At 39.3% G+C, this 12426-nt stretch overlaps 1 protein-coding gene and 1 pseudogene across 2 annotated transcripts in view; one reads left to right on the forward strand and one right to left on the reverse strand.

The window, feature by feature from the left end:
• Positions 1-12426, forward strand: part of Plce1 (phospholipase C epsilon 1) — a 307054-nt gene that overhangs the window by 246061 nt on the left and 48567 nt on the right. For both annotated transcript variants that reach the window (XM_036168280.1, XM_036168287.1), the window contains exons 17-19: positions 9477-9584; positions 10901-11017; positions 12189-12347. In XM_036168280.1, the coding sequence (XP_036024173.1) occupies positions 9477-9584; positions 10901-11017; positions 12189-12347 (384 nt within the window). The remainder of the gene's footprint in view (positions 1-9476; positions 9585-10900; positions 11018-12188; positions 12348-12426) is intronic.
• LOC118587938 lies at positions 3166-6124 on the reverse strand (annotated as a pseudogene).

The following is a 12426-nucleotide window of genomic DNA, read 5'->3' on the forward strand; positions in this document are numbered from 1 at the left end:
TTGTCAATTCCTTGTGTCTATTTGTGTCTATTCTTCTTACATGCTACATTGCATAGCAAAGGTGTTTTCTTAGGAGGAGGTTATGTCCTGATTGGATATTGCTTGACATGGATGTTTCATCAGCTCATTAAAGGGTCAAGGCTTTAATTCAGTTTCTTCACCTCTACTGACATTTCCTTAGAGTACTCTAGCCTCTATTTTTTTCTGTGATTCACTAATTTCATTTTATATACCTTTTCTTTTATTAAAAATAGATTATTTTTCCATACAGTATATCCTGATTATAGTTTCCCTCCCTCTACCCCTCTCGGTTCCTCCTCACCTCCCCTCTCCTCTGGATCCACTCTTTTTCTGTCTCTCATTAGAAAAGAATAGGCCTCTAAGAGATAACAAAACATGACAAAAAATATAATAAGGTGAAACAAAAACTATCATATCAAAGTTGGATACAGCAACCCAACAAGAGAAAAAGAGTCCCCCTAGCAGGCACAAGAGTCTGAGACCTACTTGTTCTCACAGTCAGGAGTCCCATAAAAATATTAAGCTAATTATAATGTATATGCAGAGGATCTGGTGTAGACCCATGCAGACCCTGTGCTTGCTCCTTCCGTCTCTGTGAACCCATATTCACCTCGCTTAGTTGATTCAGAGGGCCTTGTCTGGCACCCTCCATCCCCAATGGCTCTTACACTCTTTCTGCCTACTCTTCCTTGGTATTTCCTGATCTCTGAGGGGAAGGATTTGATGGAGACCTCCAATTTAGACTCTCACACTGAATAATTTCTGAGTGTGTGTCTCTTAATGGGTTTTTATCTGCTGCAGGAGGAACCTCTCTGATGATGACTGGATATGGCACTGATCTATGAGTATAGGAGAATATCATTACAAATCATTTTGTTGATATTTTTCCCCTTAGGTCAGTAGTGTTGGGTTTTACCCTAGCCCTCTGGGCTGTCTAGTCTCTGGTTGTTGGTTACCCAAGCAATGTCAGGTGCAGGTTCCTCCTTGTGGAGTGAGCCTTAGTTCAAATCAGACATTGGTTGGCTACTCCCACAGGTTTGGTGCCTCCATTGCCCTAGCATATTATGCAGGCAGGACATATTTTACTTCAAAGGTTTTGTGGCTGGGTTGGTGTGTACGTTTCTCTTTCAGTAGCCTACAGAGTAACTTCCTGCACCAAAGACACTAGAACATAGAGGTGAGAGCTCCATGTGGGCATCAGCTCAACTTTGCCATGTTCAATGAGTTCTGTGGGAATTGTCCTCAGCAATCAGGCCCTGCTGTCAGTTTGCAGAGAGTTATCTTTTATTTTAGCAACAGCTTGGGTTGTTTGGCCAACAACTCAATTGAATGCAACCTAGTCCCAAAACTGGAAGTCTCACCTGGATATAAGAGATGGCCAGTTGAGATTCTGTATCCCCCATTATTAGGGATCCTCATTAGGTTCACCTGCATACATTCCAAGAAGTTTTCACTGTATTAGGTTTCTACAACACCCCTGAAAATCCCCCCTCAATTCCAGCCATCGCTCTCCCTCCACTTCATCTCCCCCCACCGCTTGATCCCTGGTTCCTGTCCCAACATGCCCCCAGTTCACTTGCAAAATATATTCTATTTCCCACTCCCAGGAAGATCCCTGCATGCCCCCCCCAGGGCCCTGTTGTTGCCTAACCTCCCTGGGTCTGTGGATGTACATTGCTTATTATTTACTTAACAGCTAATATATACTTATAAGTGAATACAAAACATATTTATCTTTCTGTGTCTGGTTTACCTCACTCATGATGATTTTTTCTAGTTTTATCCATGTGCCTGCAAATTTCATAGTGTAATTTTTTTAGCAGCTGTAGCTGAAGTTTTTCTGATCCTGCATGGCTTCTGTGGCCCTGCAGCCACTTGGGCCCAAGTAAACACACAGAGACTTAAATTAATTAAAACTGTTCAGCCATTAACTCAGGCTAACTATTGAGTAGCTCTTACACTTAAATTAACCCATAATTCTTATTTATGTTTAGCCATGTGGCTTGGTACCTTTTTTCAGTTCTGCCTTCACATCTTGCTTCCTCTGTGTCTGGCTGGTGACTCCTGACTCAGCCTTCTTGTTCCCAGAATTCTCCTCTCTGTTTATCCTGCCCATACTATACTTCCTGGCTGGCTATTGGCCAATCAGTGTTTTATTTATCAACCAAATCAGAGCAACACACTTTCACAACATACAGAAAAACATCCCCAGCAAACAGCCAAGTAATACTCCACTGTGTAAATGTACCATACTATCTTTATCAATTCTTCTGTTGAAGGACATCTAGGTTGTTTCCAGTTTCTGGCTGTTATGAATAGAGCAGCAATAAACATGGCTGAGCAAGTGTCCTTGTGGTAAGATGGAGCATCCTTTTGGGTATATGCCCAAGAGTAGTATATCTGGGTCTTCCTAACTTTCTGAGGAATTAACAAATAGATTTCCATAGTAGCTGTACAAGTTTGCACTCTTAGCAGCAATGGAGGAGAGTTCCCCTTGTTCTACATCCTCACCATGAGCTGTCACTTATTTATCTTAGCCATTCTGATAGGTGTAAGATGGAACCTCATAGTGGTTTTGATTTGCATTACCTGGATGGCTAACATTTCTTAGAACATTTCTTTAAGCATTTCTCAGCCATTTGAGATTCCTTTGTTGAGAATTCTCTATTTAGATCTGTATTCCATTTTTTAAATTAGATTATTTGTTTTTTTGATATCTTGTTTCTTGAGTTATTTATGTATTTTTGGATGTTAGTCCTCTATTGGATTTGGAGTTGGTAAAATTTTTTTCTCATTTTGTAGTCTGCTACTTTGTCTGACTGACAAGTCCTTTGCCTTACAGAAGCTATTCAGTTTCATGAGATCCCATTTATTAATTGTTGATCTTATTGACTGTGCTATTGGTGTTCTGTTCAGGAAGTGTCTCCTGTGCCAATGCATTCAAGGCTATTCCCTCTTTCTTGTCTATCAGGTTCAGTGTACCTGGGTTTTTTGTTTGTTTTTTTATTGTTGCTTTTTTACAACAAACATTTATTTAAAGTGAGGCAACTGCAGAGCAAATAATTCTTAAATTATGATTCAGGTTGAAACAACTTCATAAAAACATTCTGAGACTGGGCACATCCACAGATCTCAACTACAAGATCACTTCTTTGCCCATTTTTCTTTCCCTTTTCTGTCCCAAATGACCTCTTTCAGAGAGGGTTCAAGGTAGAATTTGTCCTCTTCATATACTGTCCACTGTTCCTTAGGCAAGATCTGATGCCTTATGGTCAGGTCCAGGGCTCTCTTAATTTGAAACGTTCTGTCATTATAAAGATCCTCAGGAAGCCTTCTTATGGCTTCTTTCACATCTTCAGTCTCATATACTGTATCATCTTGTGTTAACCCCAGTTTATTGAATCCTGCAGCATTATAATATCATTCTCGAAAACCATCCAGCCACTTGCTTGGCACTGCAACAGCAGGTTGGCCTGCCGTTTTGACCTCATGTATCTGGTTTTATGTTGAGGTTTCTGATACACTTGAACTTGAGTTTTGTGCAGGGGGATAAATATGGATCTATTTGCATTTTTCTACATGCCAACATCCAGTTAGACCAGTACCATTTGTTGAAGATGCTTTCTTTTTTCCATTGTATATTTCCGGCTTCTTTATCAAAAATCAGGTGTCCATAGATGTGTGGATTTATGTCAGGGTCTTTGATTCGATTCCATTGAGCAACATGTCTTTTTATGCCAATACCATGCAGTTTTTGTTACTATAGCACTGTAGTACTGCTTGGAATCAGGAATAATGATGCTTCTGGAAGTTCTTTTATTTTTTCAGGATTGTCTTAGCTATCCTGGGTTTTTTGGTTTTCCATGTGAAGTTTAGAATTGTCCTTTCAAGATCTGTAAAGAATTGTGTTGGAATTTTGATGGGGATTGCATTGAACCCATAGATTGCTTTTGGTGGGATGGCCATTATTATTACATTAATCCTACTGATCCTTGAGCATGGGAGATCTTTCCAACTTTTGATATCTTCTTCAATTTCCTTCTTCAAAGACTTGAAGTTTTTAATCATACAATTCTTTCACTTGCTTGGTTAGAGTTATTCTAAGATAGACTATATTATTTGAGGCTACTGTGAAAGGTGTTATTTCCCTGATTTATTTCTCAGTCCATTTGTCACTTGCATATAGGAGGGCTACTGATATATATATATATATTAGTTAATCTTGTATTCAGTCACTTTGCTGAAAATGTTTATCAGCTGTAGGACTTCCCTGGTGGAATTTTTAGGGTCATTTATACATGCTATCATATCGTTTGCAAATAGTGATACTTTGACTTCTTCCTTTGCAATTTCTGTCCCCTTGATCTCCTTCAGTTGTCTTATGCTCTAGCTAGAACTACAAGTACTATATTGAATAGATATGGAGAGACTGGACAACCTTGTCTTGTTCATGATTTCAGTGGAATCACTTTGAATTTCTTTCCATTTAACTTGATGTTGACCATGGACTTGATGTAAACTGCCTTTATTATGTTGAGGTATGTCCCTTGTATCCCTAAACTTTCCAGGACTTTTATCATTAAGGAGTGTTGGATTTTGTCAAAGGCCTTTACTGTATCTAATGAGATGATCATGTGGCTTTATTCTTTCATTTTGTTTATATGGTGGATTACATTTACTGAATTTCATATATTGAACCATCCCTTCATCTTTGGGATGAAGCCTACTTGATCGTGGTGGTTGATCTTTTTGATGTGTTCTTGGGTTCGGTTTGCAAGCACACTATTGAATATTTTTGCATCTGTGTTTGTGAGGGAAATTGGTCTGTAATTCTCTTTCTTTGTTGAGTTTTTATGTGGTTTGGGTAACAGGGTGACTGGGGCTCATGAAAAGAAATGGGCAATGTCCCTTCTGTTTCTATTTTGTGAACTATTTTGAGGAGTATTGGTATTAACTCTTCTTTGAAAGTCTGGTAGAATTCTGTGACCCTGGGCTTTTTATTATTATTATTTTTAATGACTGCTTCTATTTCAGTAGGGGCTATAGGTCCATTTAAATTGTTTATCTGATCTTAATTAAACTTTGGTAAGTGGTAACTATCTATGAAATTATCCACTTATTTTAGATTTTCCAATCTGATGGAGTACAGGTTTTAAAACTATGTCCTTATGATTCTCAGGGTTTCCTTGGTATCTGTTGTTATGGCTCTCTTTTCATTCCTGACTTTGTAATTTGGATATTCTCTCTCCATCTTTTAGTTAGTTTGAATATGGGTTTTTTGATCTTGATTTTCTCAAAGGGCAAACTCTTTGTTTCATTGGTTCTTTGTATTGTTCTCTTTGTTTCTATTTTATTGATTTCAGCCTCAATTTGATTATTTCCTGCAGTCTTATTCTTTTGGGTGAGCTTGCTTCTTTTTGTTCTAGAGATTTCAGGTGTGCTGTTAAGTTGCTAGTGTGAGATCTCTCCAATTTTTTTTTATGTAGGCATTTAGTACTGTGAACTTTCCTCTTAGCACTGCTTTCATTGTGTCCCATAAGTTTGGGTATTCATTTTCACTGAATTCTAGAAAGTCTTTATTTTCTTTATTTCAGTCTTGACCCATTGTCATTCAGTAGAAAGTTGTTCAATTTCCATGAGCTTGTAAATTTTCTGTTGTTTTGATATCCAGTGCTAATCTGTGGTGGTCTGACAGGATACAGGGAGTTATTTCAGTTTTCTTCTATCTGTTGAGACTTGCTTTGTGTCCAAGCATGTGGTCAATTTGGAGAAAGGTATTGAGAAGAAGGTACTTCTTTTGTTTTGGGTGGAATTATCTGTAAATATTTGTTAGGTTTATTTGGTTTATAATATCTGTTTGCTCCAGTATTTTTGTTTAGTTCTTGTCTGGATGATCTGTCCATTGGTAAGAGTGGGGCATTGAAATCTCCCACTATCAGTGTTTTTGAGTCAATATATGATTTAAGCTGTTTCTTTTACAAACTTGTGTAGATGTAATTCTAAACAGTCTTATTAAATAAGAAACACAGAGCCAAATAAAGAGTTAAAAGCCCAAGAGGTCAGAGCACTAGCAAATAGCTTTTAGCTTACCAGCTGCTGCCATCCTTCCCCTGAGAAAAGAGACCTACTTCCAGTGTGTCTGTATTTTTTACTGACTTTCTGTTCTGCCTTCTTATTGGTTCTAAACCCAACCACATGACTTCTTTGTCACTACCTGTCTATACAGACCTCCAGGTCTCCATGGTTGGTACTTGGATTAAACATGTGTGTGTGTGTGTGTGTGTGTGTGTGTGTGTGTGTGTGTGTGTGTCACCAAGCTGGCTATGTCCTTGAACACACAGACTCTACCTGCCATGTGATCAGATTAAGGATGTATGCTACCACTGCCAGACTTCTGCTAAATGGCTTGCTATTAGCTCTGACCTCCAGGGAACTTTATTTATTAACATACAAATAAAATCACATTTCAGCACAAATAAAATATCACCATAAACTTGGGTGCCCTTTTGTTTGGGGCATAAATGTTAAGAATTGAGCTGTCATCTTGGTGGAGTTTTCCTTTGATGAGTATGCTGTGTCCTTCCTATCGCTTCTGATTAGTTTTAGTTTGAAGTCTATTTTGTTAGATACTAAAATGGCTACACCTGCTTGCTTCTTAAGTCCATTTGTTTGGAATATCTTTTTCCAATCCTTTACCCTGAACTAATGTCTATCCTTGATGTTGAGGTGAGTTTCTTGGGTGCAGCAGAAGGGTGGATCCTATTTTCATATCCATTCTGTTAATCTGTGTCTTTTTATTGCAGAAGTGAGACCACTGACATTGAGAGATGTCAATGACCATTGATTGTTGATTCCTGTTATTTTGTTGTTGGTGGTGGTGGTGGTGGTGGTGTTGGTGGTGGTGGTATATGTGTGAATGTTTCCTTTCTTTTGTTTTTGCTGGTATGAGATTATTTATTTCCTATGTTTTTGTGTGTATAGTTAGCCTCGTTGTATTTGAGTTTTCCCTCTAGCACCTTCTGTAGGGCTGGATTTGTAGACAGATATTATTTAAATTTGACTTTATCATGGGATGTCTTATTTTCTCCATCTATGGTGATTGAACATTTTGCTGGGTATAATAGTCTGGGCTGGCTGGCATTTATGGTCTTCTAGAGTCTGCAGCACATCTGTGCAAGCCCTTCTGGTTTTTAAAGTCACCATTAAGATGTCAGTTGTAATCCTAACAGGTCTGTCTTTAGTTAGATATTACTTGGTCTTTTTCCCTTGCAGCTTTTAATATTTTTTCTTTGTTTTGTATGTTTACTGTTTTGATTATTATGTGGTGAGGAGATCTTCTTTTCTGGTCTAATATAGTTGATATTCTGTATGCTTTTTGTACCTTTATTGGCATCTCCTTCTTTAGGTTAGGATTTTTTTTTCTTTGATTTTGTTGAAAACATTTCCTGGGCCTTTGAGATGGATTCTTCTCCTTCCTCTATACTTATTAATCTTAGGTTTGGTCCTTTTATAGTGTCCCAGATTTCCTGAATGTTTTGAGTCAGGAGTTTTTAAATGTAACATTTTCTTTGACCAATGTACCCATTTCTTCTATTGTATCTTTGACAGCTGAGGTTCTCTCTTCCATCTCTTGTATTCTGTTGGTAAAGCTTTCCTTTGTAGTTCACGTTCAAATTCCTAAATGTCTGATTTCCAGAACTCCCACAGTTTGAGGGGTTTTTTGTTGTTGTTGTTGTTGTTTTGTTTTGTTTTTTTTAATTCCATTTTCAATTTCAGGTCTTGAACAGTTTTACTTATTTCCTTACACTGCTGTTGTGTTTTCCTGGCTTTCTTTTTTAAATTTTTTTTCTTTTTATTAAGAGATTTTCTATTCATTTTACATACCAACCACAGATTCTGCTCTCCTCCCTCCTCCTGCCCCCCCCCAGCTTTCTCTCCCAACCCATCCCCCATTCCTACCTCCTCCAAGGCAAGCACCCATGGTGAGACGCTTTCCTGGCTTTCTTTAAGGTATTTAATTTCCTCCTTAAGGACCTCTCTCATCTTCATATAGTTGGTTTTAAGGTCCTTTTTTTATGCTTCAGCTCCTGAATATTGGAATATCCAGGGCCTGCTGAGGTAGGATTGCTAGGCTATAGTAAAGACATATTACCTTGGCTGTGATTGATTGGGTTTTTATGCTGGCATCTAGGCATCTGGGTTAGGGCTGATTATAGGTCTAAGTGCTGATTTCTGTGTTTGTCTTTTTTTTTTTTTTTTTTGGTTTTTTCTGTGTAGCTTTGCGCCTTTCCTGGAACTCACTTGGTAGCCCAGGCTGACCTCAAACTCACAAAGATCCGCCTGGCTCTGCCTCCCGAGTGCTAGGATTAAAGGCATGTGCCACCACCGCCCGGCCTATGTTTGTCTTTGTTAGGTGGGTGTTTTGTTCCTTGGTTTCTGTTTCTCCTCTGGATTTTCAGAGCGTGTGATTGCTTGTTTTCCTGGCCTGTTCAGCTGGTGTGTTCACAGGGAATGCCTGCTGGTTTTAGAGGCTGGGTAACTGGGATAAATTGGGGGAAAGAAGGTTTGAGAAAGGCCTTTGTAGCCCTTTGGGGACAGGGACAGAGAAGAAAGGGAGACTGTAGCAGGTTTCCAGCTACAGAGCTGTGAGTGATGACTGGGGGGGGGGGGGGGAATGGAATCTAAGGAGCAGCAGGAGAGGTGTGGGTCTGCCTTCAGCCTACTTGTTGCTCTGGGAAGAGCAGCCCTTGGGTTAGCAGGGAGTGCCTGCTGGAGTTGGGATCTGAGACAAACCAACAAGCTGGGGAAGGAAGGTTAGGAAGAGAGGGTTTGTGGGATCCACAGGCAATGTGGGCAAGAATGAGAGAAAGCTGAAGCTGGTGTTCTATTTCAGTGCTAGGGTGGAGACTGGGGAATTGAGTCTGGTGGAATGGAGAGAGAGGAGAAGGTCTGCCCATGGCCTGTGGTTTAGCCGAGGGTGCCTGCTGGAGGTGTGGGATAGGATACAGCTACAGGGGGATGGTCTGTGGGCTCCACAGGAGATGTGGGAAGCAGGGAGGGAAGGCGGCAGCTGGTGTTCAGTTGCAGCACTAGGGACAAGATTGGGGGATTGAGTGTGGGAGAACAGAGAGGCCTCTAATTTTAAGATGTTCCATTTCAAAGAATGAAAGATACTTTTAAAAATAAAAAAGAGAGAGAGATGACATGTTCGTATGCCCACTTCACCTTCCAACAGTCTTCATTTCTGATAAACACTCTTCTCACATTGATTTGTTCTCTCCACCCTAAGCCCATAATTATGGCCTTTGACCCAAATGCCAATTATCTGCTTTCCATTTGATATCCATCTGCTTCATCCATAAATGCAAATACTGACTGATGTGAACTGTGTGCTTGGTTCAGTTTGGAGCTTTATCTCCTAGTGCTCATCTGGGGTGGATTCATTGATCACATAGGTCCTCTTGCAAGGATGCAGGAGCATAGAGCTGGACTGCTGGGATGGAGATGACGGCATGCCCATTATTTATCACGGACATACACTGACGACCAAGATCCCCTTCAAGGTAATGCTTCCCATCAGATCCCAGGGACATTATCTTCATGAAGTTACTCATGCTATAAATTATACCTTAAGACATTTTCTGGGATTAGATCAAGAGCTCTTACTAGATCCCTATTCAGTTAAAGTTTTGATAACTGTTACCTCATGTTGGTACATAACAATATTGTTGCTATTTATTTTCACATGATATAATGATAAATAAAGACAGAGATCATTCTCTTCCTGGAGAAATTAAAGGCCATTTATCCTGCTATCTTGGCTGACAAAGGAAGATGTCATGGAGATGTCCTGATGTCAGATGATTAAGTAATTACCATTAGAAAGTAACAAGAAGCAGTTCTACCTGGGAAGATACATTATCCCAGAAGATTGACCTTATTGGTTTATTTTATATTCTACATAGCGTATTAGCTTAGCTATGTAGTTATTTCTCCCTCAGATGGTCTTGAGTTACCTAACATCATTTTTTCCTGAGCTATACCAAGGCTGGGAAGGAATATTATGATTATATGGAGTAGTAGCTAAAATGCAGTTTTTTCTTCAACTCATTTTCTACTTATCATTCATAAAGCTTTTGTACTATATATTGGTGGGTGACTATGTTTACAGATATATATTAAAAGATGTGGTGTGAGCCATATTGCTACAAATATACTATTAACTGTTTCAATGTGTCTTAGGCTTCATTATATTGTATGCTATAACAAAAACAATGTCACATGAGGTATTCTTTCTTGATATTATACTATTTTTTTCAGTTCAACATAGTGATAGCTGCTCCTTATAGTGTAGGAACAAGGTTCAATATGAATAGTTTGATGTCTTTATACAAAACAGCCTAGTCTCTTGATTAGTTTACAAACACATTTGGCCCTCCTTATCTATGGGTTCTAAATCCATGGACTCAATCATACAACTATAGATCCAAAAGTGGGCTAATATTGTGTCTGTAGTGAATTTGTAGATTTTTTTTCTTGTCATTATTTTGAAGCAATGTGTTCACATTATACTGGGAATTTTAAGTATGTAGAGATTTTTTGAAGTACATGGGAAGATAGATTTATGGAGATCATATGTAAATATTATGCCATTTTTATATGTGATCTAAGCATCATATAGATTTCAGTATCTGCAGGGGTCCTGGGATTCATCTCCCACTGATCTAGAGAGATACCTATACTTTTGAAAAGATTAAAAACCCCATTTTGTCCAGAATCTGCTGAATGCAACAATTAAGGCACTTTCTGTGGCTCAATCCCAGCTTTCTGACTATGCTGAGTAGACACCTGACTCTAGGGAACTGTTTGGCTCTTACAGGAAGTGGTGGAAGCCATCGATCGCAGTGCCTTCATCACCTCTGACCTGCCAATCATCATATCCATTGAGAACCACTGTTCATTGCCTCAACAACGAAAAATGGCAGAAATTTTCAAGGTGAGTATCATCTAAGACACTATCATCTTTCAGTTGTTGTTGGTATCTACATAGGGCAGATGTGGACCACAGCACAGCTGGACTTTAGCTGTGTAGCATGTTCTATTAGGATTCGACAGACCTGAAAAAATGGTGTTCCTCAGAGAGCTTAGACTTTTTCTAGGATGGCCCCTCTTTTCATCAGTGGGGATATAGGTATTATTTTCTGATCTCCTGACCCTTTCCAGGAAACCTCAGGAGGTAAGGATAGACCAACTCTCTGATACACCTGACACTACCAGGAAGAATACCAAGTGTCACTTGGCAGTTGTACATGGAAAAACTAAACTGTATTGGGGAAAGTCATGTATTCCTATGACCCACACTGTGTTATAGAGATCCAAGTTAGCAAGTTAGACTGTGTTAATAGTAAGCTTCTTTATATAAGGGAAATGTAATGCAGACAGATTAAGGAGCAGATGTTCCAGAAGACAGTCTCCTTCTCCAGTAAGAGAAACATTCGTAGAAATGTAGCTCTTATGAAAGGAGGGAGCATGGAACATGGAAATGTCCTTCAATATGAATACCAACAAAACTTTGACTTTTCATATTGCCTTAGTCTGCACTTGGAATTTTTTTTTGTTCTTATTTATTTAAAAATAATTAGAAATAAAAGTTGCTGTGTTTTCTATCCTTACCTTGAGTGATCACCCTGTGTCTACTCCACCCATGACCTCCTTAAGAGAGATGTTCTTCTTTGTAGACCAGTGCTCATAAGTCCTTGTGAAAGTGGTCTCTATTCTTCATCCATGGCTGGAACAAATGCTCCCTGTTGCTTCTCATCTTTTCTGTTCACTGGGAACGAAACCATGTTTTTGCAAAACCACAGCCACTCATCAACTCTCTGCTTGCTTTCTTCTTTAATACATTGGACTTGGGAACATTTTCCTAAGTCATCACAGCTGGCTTCCTCTACAGACTGACCTAGGTCTTCCCACTTGCCCTGAACACATCCCTTCCTTCCGGCGGGAAACTGCCAGGAGAATAAACAGCCTCTTCTTTAGTTCCTTTTCCTGGGATTTCTCAAACAATTCAACTAAATTGAGCTATCCAGTATATTTAGGGGATGTAAATGTATTTATCAAGTAGGGGTGGAAGGCGTTGATGGTGTGTTTCCCTTTGTGCTTTGTAGAGTGTGTTTGGAGAAAAGCTGGTGGCCAAATTCTTATTCGAGACCGATTTCTCAGATGACCCAATGCTTCCCTCACCTGACCAACTTAGGAGGAAAGTGCTTCTTAAAAACAAGAAGCTAAAGGCCCATCAGACACCAGTCGACATCCTAAAGCAAAAGGTACTCCTCTCTGATTAAGCAAGTTACGAATATGCCCTGGGCTTGGGACAAAGAAATTAATGTCATTTGGACTTTTCAA

Source organism: Onychomys torridus, chromosome 1 (assembly GCF_903995425.1).
Source record: "Onychomys torridus chromosome 1, mOncTor1.1, whole genome shotgun sequence".
Lineage (NCBI taxonomy): Eukaryota > Metazoa > Chordata > Mammalia > Rodentia > Cricetidae > Onychomys > Onychomys torridus.